The 13,467-nt window shown below is 47.9% G+C and overlaps 1 protein-coding gene across 1 annotated transcript in view; it reads left to right on the top strand.

Moving 5' to 3' along the window:
* Nucleotides 1-813: 813 nt before the first annotated feature.
* The window catches only part of LOC116984552 (growth hormone-releasing hormone receptor-like), a 39,245-nt gene continuing 26,591 nt past the window's right edge, over nucleotides 814-13,467 (top strand). The window contains exons 1-3 of the mRNA XM_033038736.1: nucleotides 814-867; nucleotides 2,272-2,377; nucleotides 4,848-4,955. Of these exons, the coding sequence (XP_032894627.1) occupies nucleotides 814-867; nucleotides 2,272-2,377; nucleotides 4,848-4,955 (268 nt within the window). The remainder of the gene's footprint in view (nucleotides 868-2,271; nucleotides 2,378-4,847; nucleotides 4,956-13,467) is intronic.

The raw sequence follows: 13,467 nt of genomic DNA, 5'->3' as shown, positions 1-13,467 counted from the left end.
GCAACAAAAAAGCTTTTCACTGTACCTCGATACACGTGACAATAAACAAAACTAAATTAAACGCTCTCGGTGGGGCGAGGGCCTGTTTCCACCCTTATCACTAAACTAAACCATACGAAAACTAAACAATAATAAACAAAACTAGACGATAATTCCTTTTCTCGCCTCCACATCTTCACTCTCTCCCTCCTTTTAGTCTGAAGTGTCCCAACTCGAAATGTCACCCACCCTTTTTCTCCAGAGATGCTGCCTGACCTGCTGAGTTACTCCAGCACTTTGTGTCGATCTTCGGTATAAACCAGCGTCTGCAGTTCTTAGTTTGTAAACTAAACTTAGTTTGGCTTGGCATCATGGTCGGAACGGGCATTGTGGGCCGAAGGGCCTGTTTGTGTGCTGGACAGTTCTACATTCTTAAAGTGAATGGAGGAGGAGGAGGAGGTCGCTACCTGCATAATTAGACAATGCTGTGGTTTCCTGAAGGAACCTTTCCTTTCTCACCAACGTTCCTGCCTGTTAACTCATCGCTTGCTGCAGAGCAAAGGTTAAGGCCACACTTTTTATTGTTCCCTGTTATCGCCTGCCGAGCTGTGATTGCAACACCAGTGTTCTAGAATCTTGCTCTCCTGGGTCCGATGGAGGGGGGGGGAGGTGTGACTTGGAGAGGGAGGGGTGGGCAAGAGGGCGTGTGTGTGTGTGTATGTGGGTGGGAGAGAGAGAGAGAGAGAGAGAGGGAGAGGGAGACAAAGGAGGTGGGACTTTCCACAGCAGCGTTGTACTGCGGACAGTCAGTGCAGGTCAGCACTGTTGCCAAACATGAAGAAAATCAGCTGGTTCACCGCCTGGCATGTCCTCGCTCTCACGACTACTGTAAGTACCCCTTGGGCACATTCTGGAGATCCCCCTCTTCTAGCCCACCATCCCCTTCCGTCTGGGATAGGGCGGTGGGAGATGTTGACCCTGGTACTCCTACCGTTGCATTGTGGAATGCCACGGAAAGCAAAGATCGCTGCAGAGTGGGCTTTTATCTACACGTGATTCCCTTGCCCGTCTCACCCTCCAGCCAAGTCTTTAAACCCAAGGCGACAGCTCTGCTGTGAATTAGCAGATGTCAAAAGAAAAACCAGGGAAACAAAAGAGTCAATGATTGAAAACGTGCAGAAGGTAGACACCAAATGCTGGAGTAACTCAGCGGGACAGACAGCACCTCTGGAGAGAAGGAATGTGACGTTTTGCGTCTGAAGCTTCTGAAGAAGGGTCTCGACCCGAAACGTCGCCCATTCCTTCTCTCCGGAGATGCTGCCTGTTACTCCAGCATTTTGTGTCTATCTTTGGTTTAAACTGGCATCTGCATTTCTTTCCTACACATGTAAAATGTGCAGTTCAGTGACTTTATTTTTTACCTGAGATACTTCTGGAGTTATAAAGTCATAGAGTAAGGCGGGATGATTTTGGAAGAAGTAATTTGACTACGCCACCCATTTTTTGCGTGTTGGAATCTTTATAATCCTTACTGTGGTCCTTCCTGGGATTAAATAGATTAAATAGTTGGTTACAGACACAAGTGCTGGAGTAACTCAGCGGGTTAGGCAGCATCTCTGGAGAAAGAGGAGTATATGGCGCAATGGGCTAAGTGTTCGGCTGGCAACCGGAAGGTAGCCGGTTCGAATCCTGCTTGGAGTGCATACTGTCGTTGTGCCCTTGGGCAAGACACTTCACCCACCTTTGCCTGTGTGTGAATGTGTGTGAATGTGTGTGAGTGATTGGTGGTGGTCGGAGGGGCCGTAGGCGCAGATTGGCAGCCACGCTTCCGTCAGTCTGTCCCAGGGCAGCTGTGGCTACAGGAGTAGCTTACCACCACCGAGTGTGACTGAGGAGTGAATGAATAATGCGATGTAAAGCGCCTTGAGTATTAGAAAGGCGCTATATAAATCCCATCCATTATTATTATTATTATTACTGTGTTATAGCATTACAGTCCCAGAGAAAGTGCAGATTTTTTTTTAAAGCGTAAGTGCCACAAGGTAGGTTGGAAGATCATCACTACACCATTGCCTTATGGGTGGAGCGTTATGAAGAAGCTGTCCCTGAATCTGGTGGTGCGCGCCTTTATGCTTTTGTATCTTCCAACCGGGGAGGGACAAATCTTCGATCGTGTTGGCTGCTTTCCCGAGTCGGCGTGAGGAGCAGATGGAGTCAATGGTGGGGACTCTGGTAGGCATGATGGACGGGGCTACATCCACAACTCTCTGTGACTTTGTCTCCTTCGCTTAGGTAACTGCAATGCTCCATCCAGATTGCGACATCGCATCGGAGATAAGGCGGGCGAAGAAGGAATGTTTGCGAAGAATTCGGGAGATTGGAAACTCATCGGTCTCAGGTAGGAAGTTCTTGAGCTCTCTTTCCTTCATTGGTTTGTTGTTAAACATGTTGTATTAGATTAGATTAGATATAATTTATTGCCACACAACCAGGGTTCGGTGGAAATTTGGGTTGTCAGCAGCAGTACAATAATAAAGAACACACAATAAAACTGTAACACAAACATCCACCACAACATTCATCACTGTGGTGGAAGGCACAAACATTTGGCCAGTCCTCCTCCATTTCCCCCCCGTGTACAGGACCAGAGTCCAGTCAGTCCAGGATCGGCTCTTCCTCATCCTCACCGGAGACCGCGGCTTTAGATTGTTGTAGGCCGCAGGCCGGCGGTCGAGATTTAGTCCCAGCCGCAGCCAGAAGCACCGTAGACTGCAGGGCCGGCGGTAGAAGCTCCCCTCCAGGGGTGATGGTAAGTCCATGCCGGCCCCGCGGTAGAAGTTGGCCGCGGGCCGGCAGTGATGGCTTCTTCTTCCCCCGGGTCCCCCACGAGGGATCCCGGGCTGTAGACGCCGCACCAGCTGGAGCTCTGCAGACCGCGGCTTCAGGCTGCGACTTCAGGCTGCTGGCTGCCCCGGGCCAGCGAAACGGAGCGCTCCCCTCCAGCGAGCCCCAGCGAGGGCTCACCCGCTCCACATCGAGAGTCCACGCTGCGCCCGCCCCTGAAGCCCCGGGCGCGTCTCCGGGAAAAGCCGCCCGATCCTTGATGTTAGGCCACGGGGGAGGCGACCTGGAAAAAGTCGCCTCTCCATGGAGGAGGCGACCGAAGCGGTTTCCCCCTTACCTCCCCCACACCACCCCCCACACAAAACACATGAAGAAACACAAAATACACACTTTAAAACATACTAAAAAATAAAAAAATCTCTTAAACATCACTCTCGTACCTGCCTCCACCACCACCACCTAGCAGCCTGTTCCAGGCACCCACCACCCTCTGTATAACATTTCTTGCCCTGCAAATCTTTTTAAAACTTTGCCCCTCTCACCGTAATGCCCCTGTCCCACTTAGGAAACCTGAACGGAAACCACTGGAGACTTTGCGCCCCACCCAAGGTTTCCGTGCGGTTCCCGGAGGTTTTTGTCCGTCTCCCTACCTGCTTCCACTACCTGCAACCTCCGGCAACCATCTGCAACCTCCGGGAACCGCACGGAAACCTTGGGTGGGGCGCAAAGTCTCCAGAGGTTTCCGTTCAGGTTTCCTAAGTGGGACAGGGGCATAAAGCTATGGCCTCTGGTAATTGAATTTTCCATCCTGGGAACAATGTTCTGACTGTCTACCTTATCTATGACTCCCGTCATTTTATAGACTTCTATCGGGTCTTCCCTCAACCTCTGGCGTTCCAGAGACAACATTCTAAGTCTGTTCAACATCTCCCCCTATTATCCTCTAATCCAGGCATTGTTCTGGACCCTCTGCACCCTTTCTCTGGAACTCCAGATGTTGCTGGGACGTGATAGAAGAATATAAAATGATGAGAGGCATGGATAGGGCAGGCAATCAGAACCTTTTTCAAGGATGGAAAAATGCAAGATTAGAGGGCACAGCTTTAAAATGAGAGGGGTAAAGTTGTGCGGAGTGTTTTTTACGCAGAGGGTGGTGGGCGCCTGGCACACGCTGCAGTGGTGTTGTTTGAAGCAGACATGTTAGTGGCGTTTAAGAGACTTTTGGATAGGCACATAGGGGATGGAGGGATATGAGTTGCAGGCAGATAAATGATGGTCTTGGCACAGACATTGTGGGCCGAAGGGCCTGTTCTTGTGCTGTACTGTCCTATGTTCTATGTGAGTCTTGGTCTCCATCTTTACATCCTGAGTAATAGATTCTGACTGGATTTAGACACAAAATGCTGGAGTAACTCAGCGGGACAGGCTGCATCTCTGGAGAGAAGGAATGGGTGACGTTTTTCGGGTCGAGACCCTTCTTCAGACTGATCAGACTGGATTTGGCAGATTTGTCACAGGGAGGAAAGAGAGATCCCTTTGACCTTCCCCAAGAGGTCAAACCAGAATGGATCCCCGTCGTAGAATAGCATGAGAAGAGTCGAACCCCACGCATCCCGTAACAGACAGGAATCAGGGCGAATGCAGGCACAAGCAACACCTTGCGCAAAAATCAAAGAGCTGGAGGAACCCAGCAGGTGAGGCAGCCACTCTGGAGAACATGAATAGGTGATGTTTCAGGTCAGGACCCTTCTTCAGACCTTATTACCATATGGGTGATCGCTGGTGAGCGTGGGCCAATGGTATTTCTTAAAAAAAAAACATTTGCAGGTAAAATGCACTTTTTTTTTCAGACAAAATGCTTTTATTCAGAACAAACAAAAATACAAAGTAGTAACACGATCAGAGAATGCCTATAAAAAAGTTATCAAATTAAAATATTACTGGGAGTGGGTCTTTGCTGTGAGAACAGCTGCTGGTGATGGACTTGCTACTGCCCACACTCCTTGTTCTTTCCGTGTTTACAGGCTGCAACATGACCTGGGAAAATGCTCTGTGCTGGCCAAGTGCCGAACACGGAGAGACCATCAGCGTGTCCTGTCCCGCGGTCTTCCTATACTTCAGTCCCGTGTTAGGTAAGACCTTGGTCGGCATGGACGAGTTGGGCCAAAGGGCCTTTTTCGATGCTAGGTGACTCTATCACTCTACATCTCCACGGCTTTAACTCAGTGGCTCCCTCTGCAGGCTGATCCTTCCTCCTGGCCGCGCGGACCATCACAGTTTGAGGTGGTGGTGCGTTATGTGGGATGGTCTGTGGTTCAGTTTCGTTTAGTTTATAGTCACAGGCACTGAAGTACAATGAAAAAATTATGTTGCATGCTATCCAGTCAGCGGAAAGACTATGCTTGATTAGGAATTTGAATAAGGATCAGGAATCAAAGGAGCCACAGGAGATGGGCAAGGTCCTCGATGAGTATTTCTCCTCTGTATTTACCGAGGAGAAAGGCAGGAGGACGGAGGAACGGGGCAGTCAATGGAAGTGTCTTGAGAGCAGTCAGTGTTGCTGTTGATGAGATGCTGAAGGTACTATCGTGTATGAAGGTAGACAAATCTCCAGGGCCTGATCAGATATATCCGAGGACATTGTGGGAAACTAGAGACGAATTTGCGGAAGCCCTGGATGAAATTTATGAGTCATCCTTAAATACAGGAGAGGTGCCGGAAGACTGGAGAGTGGGAAATGTTGTGGTTCTATTCAAGAAAGGCCACAGGGAAAATGCTGGGAACTATAGGCCGGTGAGCTTAACATCTGTAGCTGGAAAGTTACATGAGAGTATTCTGAGGGATAGGTTATACGGGCATTGGGATGGGCAAGGGCTGATTAGGGATAGTCAGCGTAGTTTTGTACATTGGAGGTCGTGTCTCACAAATCTGAATGTTTTTTGAAGATTTTTCAAAGCATTCAACAAGGTTCCTCATGGTAGGCTAATTTGGAAGGTTAGATCGCAAGGGATCCAAGGAGAGATAGCTGAATGGATATAAATTTGGCTTCATGGAAGGAAGCAGAGAGTGATGATGGAAGGTTGTTTCTCGGACTGGAGGCCTGTGACTAGTGGTGTGCCTCAGGGTTCGGTGCTAGGCCCGTTACTGTTTGTCAATGATTTGGATAAGTTCATACACAGCAAGATTGGCAAGTTTGCAGATGATACACAAGTGGGTGGTTTTGCGGACAGTGAAGATGGTTGTGAAAAATTGCAGCAGAATCTTGATTGATTGGGCAGGTGGGCTGAGGAATGGTTGATGGAATTTAATGCAGAGAAATGTAAGGTGTTGCATTTTGGGAAGTCTAACATGGGCAGGACCTACACAGTGAATGGTAGGCCTCTGGGGAGTGTTGTAGAGCAGAGGGATCTAGGAGTACAGGTGCATGGTTCCTTGAAGGTGGACTAGCAGATAGTGTGGTGAAAAATACTTTTGGCACATTGTGTTTGGTTTGGTTTAGTTTAGTTTAGAGATACAGCAAGGAAACAGGCCCATTGGCCCACCAATTCCACACCAACCACCGATCTACTGTTTACACTGGTTCTATGTTATCCCACTTTCACATCCACTCCCTACACACACTGGGGGAAATTTTGCAGAGACCAATTAACCTATAAACCTCCAGAAGTGACATCGCTCTGATCGCCCGACCGCCCCTGTGTCCCTAGGCAGCCTCCCCGGTCAAAGGAAGATTGACTGGTTAGCACGCAACAAAAGCTTTTCAATGTACCTTGGTACACGAAACAATAAACTAAACTGAAACTCGGATGGGTTTCTGGAGGTTTTCTGGTGTATAAACGCCTGGAATGACTGTTTCTTTGATGCGTTTGGCAGGGGTGTTCTGGAGAAACTGTACCAGTGAAGGTTGGTCGGAGGCAACACCGTCAGGCATGGCATCCTGCATACTAAACGAGACCTCTCATGCCGAAGAGGTGAGTCCCTTTTTCACAAAGAGAACCACGTTTTCCACTCAGCTCAAAAACTGGAGCGCCCGGAGAAAACCCGGGCAATCTCAGGGAGAACGTGCAAACTCCACACACAGATCCGAGGTCAGGATTGAACCCAGGTCTCTGGCACTGAGGCTGCAGGTCTACCAGTTGTGCCACTGTGCCATCCTGCCACTCCCCAGCTGCCTCAACCACATCCCAATTACTATTAGAGATGTGGAATTCCATTACTTCTCTAACCCTATTGCTCTGACATATTTAGACATTACTGTAGACTTTAAAGATACCGTGTGGAAAAAGGCCCTTCGGCCCACCGAGTCAATGCTGACCAGCGATCACCCCGTACATTAGCACTATCCTACACACTGAGGACAATTTTACAATTTTACCGAAGCTAACTCATCTACAAACCTGTACATCTTTGGTGTGTGGGGGGAAACCCGGAGCACCCGGAGAAAACCCACGCGGTCACAGGGACAATGTACAAACTCTGTACAGACAGCAACCGCAGTCAGGATCGAACCCCGCTCTCTACTGCTGTGCCACTGTGCTGCCCTGTGTCTCTGTGATGCACACAGAATCGAGGAGGCTAGCGTTTAAGTAATTGCATCTGAAACAGAAACCTACAGGTAGGCACTCCAGTCGCTAATTGCCACCTCCACTCTCCCAGCTTTCTCTACCCCCCCCCACTCCTGCATAAACATCCGTGTTCTCCAGGGACGCTGCCCGACCGGCAAAGAATTTCACTGTGCGTTTGCACAGGTGATAATAAAAACACAATTGAACGATTAGTGGAAGAAGATACTATTGCAACGTTTAACATTGAGACAGGTACATGGGCAGCATAAGGTTAGAGGGATATGGGGCAAATGGGCTGATGTGGGTAACTTGCCCACACAATAGGTTGGTGTGAACAAGTTGGCTGAAGGGGCTGTTTCCACACCCTGACCATCACTCTCTCTCATTAGCCTGGAGGCCCTGCTGTTCAGCCTTTTACCCAACTCCCTATACTTACATTGCAGTACCTCATTTAAAGGTGGTGTACTTCTCGTTTAAAACAGTTTCTGTGCTGGAGGGAACTGCAGATGCTGGTTTACACCGAAGATAATAATAATAATAATAATAATAATAATAATACATTTTATTTATGGGCGCCTTTCAAGAGTCTCAAGGACACCTTGCAAAAATTTAGCAGGTAGAGGAAAAACATGTAAGGGGAATGAAATAAATAGTAGAGACATGACTAGTACACAAAGTAAAGACAGAATTCAACTCAAAACACAATACGAGGCAATTAATGCACAGATGAAAAGGGAGGGGGATGCAGGGCTAAGGATAGGCAGAGGTGAAGAGATGGGTCTTGAGGCGGGACTGGAAGATGGTCAGGGACACGGAATCGCGGATCAGTTGGGGGAGGGAGTTCCAGAGCCTGGGAGCTGCCCTGGAGAAGGCTCTGTCCCCAAAACTGCGGAGGTTGGACTTGTGGATGGAGAGGAGACCGGCTGATGTGGATCTGAGGGACCGTGAGGGTTGGTAGGGGGAGAGGAGGTCAGTGAGATATGGGGGGGGCCAGATGGTGGAGGGCTTTGTAGGTGAGGATCAGGATTTTGTAGGTGATCCGGTGGGAGATGGGAAGCCAGTGAAGTGGTTTGAGGACTGGAGTGATGTGATGCCAGGATTTGGTGTGGGTGATGAGTCGGGCGGCTGCGTTCTGGACCAGTTGGAGTCGGTTGATGTAGGTGGAGCTGATGCCAAGGAGAAGTGAGTTGCAGTAGTCCAGTCGGGAGGAGATGAAGGCATGGATGAGTCTTTCAGCAGCGGGAGGTGTGAGAGAGGATCTGAGTTTGGCGATGTTGAGGAGGTGAAAGAAGGAGGTTTTAATGACATGGTGGATGTGAGGCTCAAGGGAGAGGGTGGAATCAAAGATCACGCCAAGGTTGCGGGCCTGGGGAGATGGGGAGACAGTGGTGCCGTCGATGGGGAGAGTGGGGTTATAGATTTTGCTGAGTGTGGATTTGGAGCCTATGAGGAGGAATTCTGTCTTATCGCTGTTGAGTTTGAGGAAGTTATGTTGCATCCAGGTTTTTATAGCTGACAAACAGGAGTTGATATGGGAGAGGGGGGGTGGGGGGGTTGTGAGGGGATTTGGTGCCGAGGTAGATCTGGGTGTCATCAGCGTAACAATGGAAGTCCAGGTTGAAGTGGCGGAGTATCTGACCAACGGGGAGGATGTAGATGATGAAGAGGAGGGGGCCGAGTACAGAGCCTTGGGGAACGCCTTGAGTGACTGTGGCTGTAGCAGAGGTGTGGTTATGGAGAGAGATGAAGTGGGATCTGTTGGAAAGGTAGGAACGGAGCCAGCTGAGTGCAGAGCTAGATAGATACAAAAATCTGGAGTAACTCAGCGGGACAGGCAGCATTTCTGGAAAAAAGAAATAGTTGACATTTTGGGTCAAGACCCTTCTTCAGGCTGAGAGTCGAGGGAGGGGGAAACATTTCCGTTTCCCTGACTCTCAGTCGTCCCGAAATGTCACCTACTCCTTCAAAAATAGTTCTGTTTATTTATGAACATGAACATAGTTCGAACGATAGGAATTGCTTTACAACCTTCCCTTTGTGCCTGTCTCTCCGCCTCTCGGTAGCATTTCATTGCAGTTTAGTCTGTGGACAATAAGCTCGTTAGTTTTTACCATGTCATTAGTGAGATAATACAAAGCAAACATGGTGAACTTTGGTCTTTCCCTTGTTTGCCAATTCCCTGGTTTCAACGTGCCGACAATCTCAGAAAAGCAAATGATAGTATTAGCTTCAACTGCTCACGTGTTTGCCCCTTTCCTTTGGGATAAACTGCTGTTAAAGGGGCTGTTGGAACAACCAGATCTGACATCAAAAGTCTATCAATGGGAACTTGTGTCTGAAAAATCCTTTGTACCGTGTTTACATTGCCAATGTTAAGCCGTCTATTTAACGTCATAAGTGATCGGAGCAGAATTAGGCCATTCGGCCCATCAAGTCTACTCTGCCATTCAATCATGGCTGATCTATCTATCTCTCTCTCCTAAACCCATCCTTCCGCCTTCTGGGTTCGATCCTGACTACGGGTGCTGTCTGCATGGAGATTGTACGCTCTCCCCTGTGACCGCGTGGGTTTTCTCCGGGTGCCCCGGTTCCCTCTCACATTCGAAAGACGTGCATGTTTGTAGGTTAATTGGACACTTGTAGGTAAATTATCCCTAATATGTAGGATAGAACTAGTGTATGGGTGATCATTGGTCGGCATGGTCTCAGTGAGCCAAAGGAACTCTTTCCACAGTGTATCTCTATACTAATGCTGAGGCCATTCAGTCCATTGCCCCTGTGTTAGCTCACATATCCAAAATGTCACCTATCTACGTCGAAACAAAACTAAAGATGCTGGTTTACAATAAAAGGACACAAAGTGCTGGAGCAACTGAGCAGGACAGGCAGCTTCTCTGGAGAACATGGATAGGTGACATTTCGGGTCAGGATCCGTCTTCAGGTCCTGCGTTACCTATCCATGTTCTCGTAAATTCATAAGTTTGCAAGTCATAGGAGCGGAATTAGGCCATTCGGCCCATCGAGTCTGCTCTGCCATTGAATCATGGCTGATCTATTTTTCCCTCTCAACCCCATTCTCCTGCCTTCTCCCCATAACCCTTGACACCCGTATTAATCAAGAATCTCTCAATCTCCGGTTTAAAAATACCCGATGACTTGGCCTCCACCGCCATCTGTGGCAATGAATTCCACAGATTCACCACCCTCTGAAAAAATAAATTCCTCCTCATCTCCTTTCTAAACTTAGAAACATAGAAATGTAGGGTGCAGGTAGAGTCTATTCGGCCCTTCTAGCCAGCACCGCCATTCAATATGACCATGGCTGATCGTTTAAAATCAGTACCCCGTTCCTGCTTTTTCCCCCCATATCCCTTGATTCTTTAGCCCCAAGGGGCAAATCTAACTCTCTTGAAAACATCCAGTGAATTGGCCTCCACTGCCTTCTGTGGCAGAGAATTCCACAGATTCACAACTCTCTAACTGAAAATGTTTTTCATCTCAATCCTAAATGGCCTACCCCTTATTGTTAACCTGTGACCCCTGGTCCTGGACTCCCCCAACATGGGAACATTTTCCAGCATCTAGCTTGTCCAATCCTTTAAGAATTTTAAATGTTTCTATAAGATGTCCTATCATCCTTTGAAATTTAAGTGAGTGCAAGCCCAGTTGACCCATTCTTTCATCATATGTCAGTCCCACCATCCTGGGAATTAATCTGGTGAACCTACACTGCACTCCCTCAATAGCAATCATGTCCTTCCTCAAATTAGGAGACTAAAACTGTGCACAATACTCCAGGTGTGGTCTCACCAGGGCCCTGTACAACTGCAGTAGGACCTCCTTGCTCCTCAACTCAAATCGTCTCGCAATGAAGGCCAACATGCCATTAGCTCTCTTCACTGCCTGCTGTGCCTGCATGCTTACTTTCAGTGACTGATGTATAAGGACACCCAGGTCTTGTTGCACCCTCCCTTTTCCTAATCTGACATAATTCAGGTAATAATCTGCCTTCCTGTTCGTGCCACCAAAATGGATAACCTCACATTTATTCACATTATACAGCATCTGCCATGCATCAGCCCACTCACCCCACCTGTCCAAGTCATCCTTCATCCTCATAGCATCCTCTTCGCAGCTCACACTGTCACCCAGCTTTTTGCCATTCGCAAACTTGGAGATGTTACATTTAATTCCCTTGTTTAAATCGTTAATATATATTTACAATAAAGGCTATCTAATCTTAATAACTGGGGTCCAAGCACTGAGCCTTGCGGCACCCCACTAGTCACTGCCTGCCATTCTGAAAAGGCCCTGTTAATTCCTACTCTTTGCTTCCTGTCTGCCAACCAGTTCTCTATCCATGTCAATACCCTACCCCCAATACCATGTGCTCTAATTTTGCACACTAATCTCTTGTGTGGGACCTTGTCAAAGGCTTTTTGAAAGTCCAGACACACCACATCCACTGGCTCTCTTATCCATTCTACTTGTTTCATCCTCAAACGATTCCAGAAGATTAGTCAAGTATGATTTTCTCTTCATAAATCCATGCTGACTTTGACCGATCCTGTCACTGCTTTCCAAATGTGCTGCTATTACATCTTTAATAATTGACTCAAGCATCTTCCCCACTACCGATGTAAGGAAAACTGGTCTATAATTCCCTGTTTTCTCTCTCCCTCCTTTCTTAAAAAGTGGAGTTACATTGGCTAGCTTCCAGTCCACAGGAACTGATCCAGAGTCTATAGAACATTGGAAAATGATCACCAATGCATCCACAATTTCTAGGGCCACCTCCTTGAATACTCTGGCATGCAGACCATCAGGCCCTGGGGATTTATCTGCTTTTAGTCCCAACAGTTACCTAACACCATTTTTCGACTAATGTGGATTCCCTTCAGTTCCCCCCTCCCATTAGATCCTCGGCCCCCTGGTATGGGACCTACATTTTACATCTAAAGATATGTCATTTTTTTCTGAGGCCATGGCCTCTGGTCCTAGACTCCTCCACTAGTGGAAACGTCCTCCCCACATCCACACTATCCAGGCCTTTTGCTATTTGGTAATTATCAATGAGATCCGCCTTCGTTCTTCTAAACACCAGTGTCATCAAACCAGTCATCATCAGGATCATTTTTGTAAACCTCCTCTGGACCAACTCTAACGCCAGCACATCCCCCCTCCTCTGAAGAAGTCTGAAGTAGGGTTCCGACCTGAAATCACCCATCCTTTTTCTCCAGAGATGCTGCCTGACCCGTTGAGTTACTCCAGCACTTGTGCCTATCTTCAGTATAAACCAGCACCTGCAGTTACTTTCTACATATCCCTCCTCAGATATGGGGCCTAAACTGCTCACAAAACTCCAAATGCGGTCTGATAAGCACCTTATAAATCCTCAGCATTATATGTGTAGGAAGGAACTGAGGATGGTGGTTTAAACCGATAATAGAGGCAAATAGCTGGAGTAACTCAGTGGGTCAGGCAACATTTCTGGAGAAAGGGAACAGGTGCCGTTTCGGGTTGAGACCCTTCTTCAGACTGAGAGTGTGGGGAAAAGGAAACACGAGATTTAGACAGTGATGTAGTGAGATATAGAACAAAAATACGAAAGATATGCAACAAATTACAAAGGAAACAGGCCATTGTTATCTGTGTGCTACGTGAGAACAGGGAGAGACAATGCTACTGAACAAGATGACATTGAAGCTGGTACGACTTGGGTGGGAGATCAATGGAGATGAGGATGAGATTTACGAGGATGTCGCCAGGACTAGAGGGCGTGAGCTATAGGGAGAGGTTGAGTAGGCTGGGTCTCTATTCCTTGGAGCGCAGGAGGATGAGGGCTGATCTTATCGAGGTGTATAAAATCATGAGAGGAATAGATCAGGTAGATGCAGATAATCTCTTGTCCAGAGTAGGGGAATCGAGGACCAGAGGACATGGGTTCAAGGTGAAGGGGAAAAGATTTAATAGGAATCTGAGGGGTAACCTTTTCATACAAAGAGTGGTGGTGTATGCAACAAGCTGCCAGGAGGTAGTTGAGGCTGGGACTAGAGTTGCCAACTGTCCCATATTAGCC

The sequence above is a fragment of the Amblyraja radiata genome, chromosome 2 (assembly GCF_010909765.2).
Source record: "Amblyraja radiata isolate CabotCenter1 chromosome 2, sAmbRad1.1.pri, whole genome shotgun sequence".
In the NCBI taxonomy this organism is placed as follows: domain Eukaryota; kingdom Metazoa; phylum Chordata; class Chondrichthyes; order Rajiformes; family Rajidae; genus Amblyraja; species Amblyraja radiata.
The sequence above is the reverse complement of the archived record's forward strand: the minus strand, read 5'-3'. Positions and strand labels throughout refer to the sequence as shown.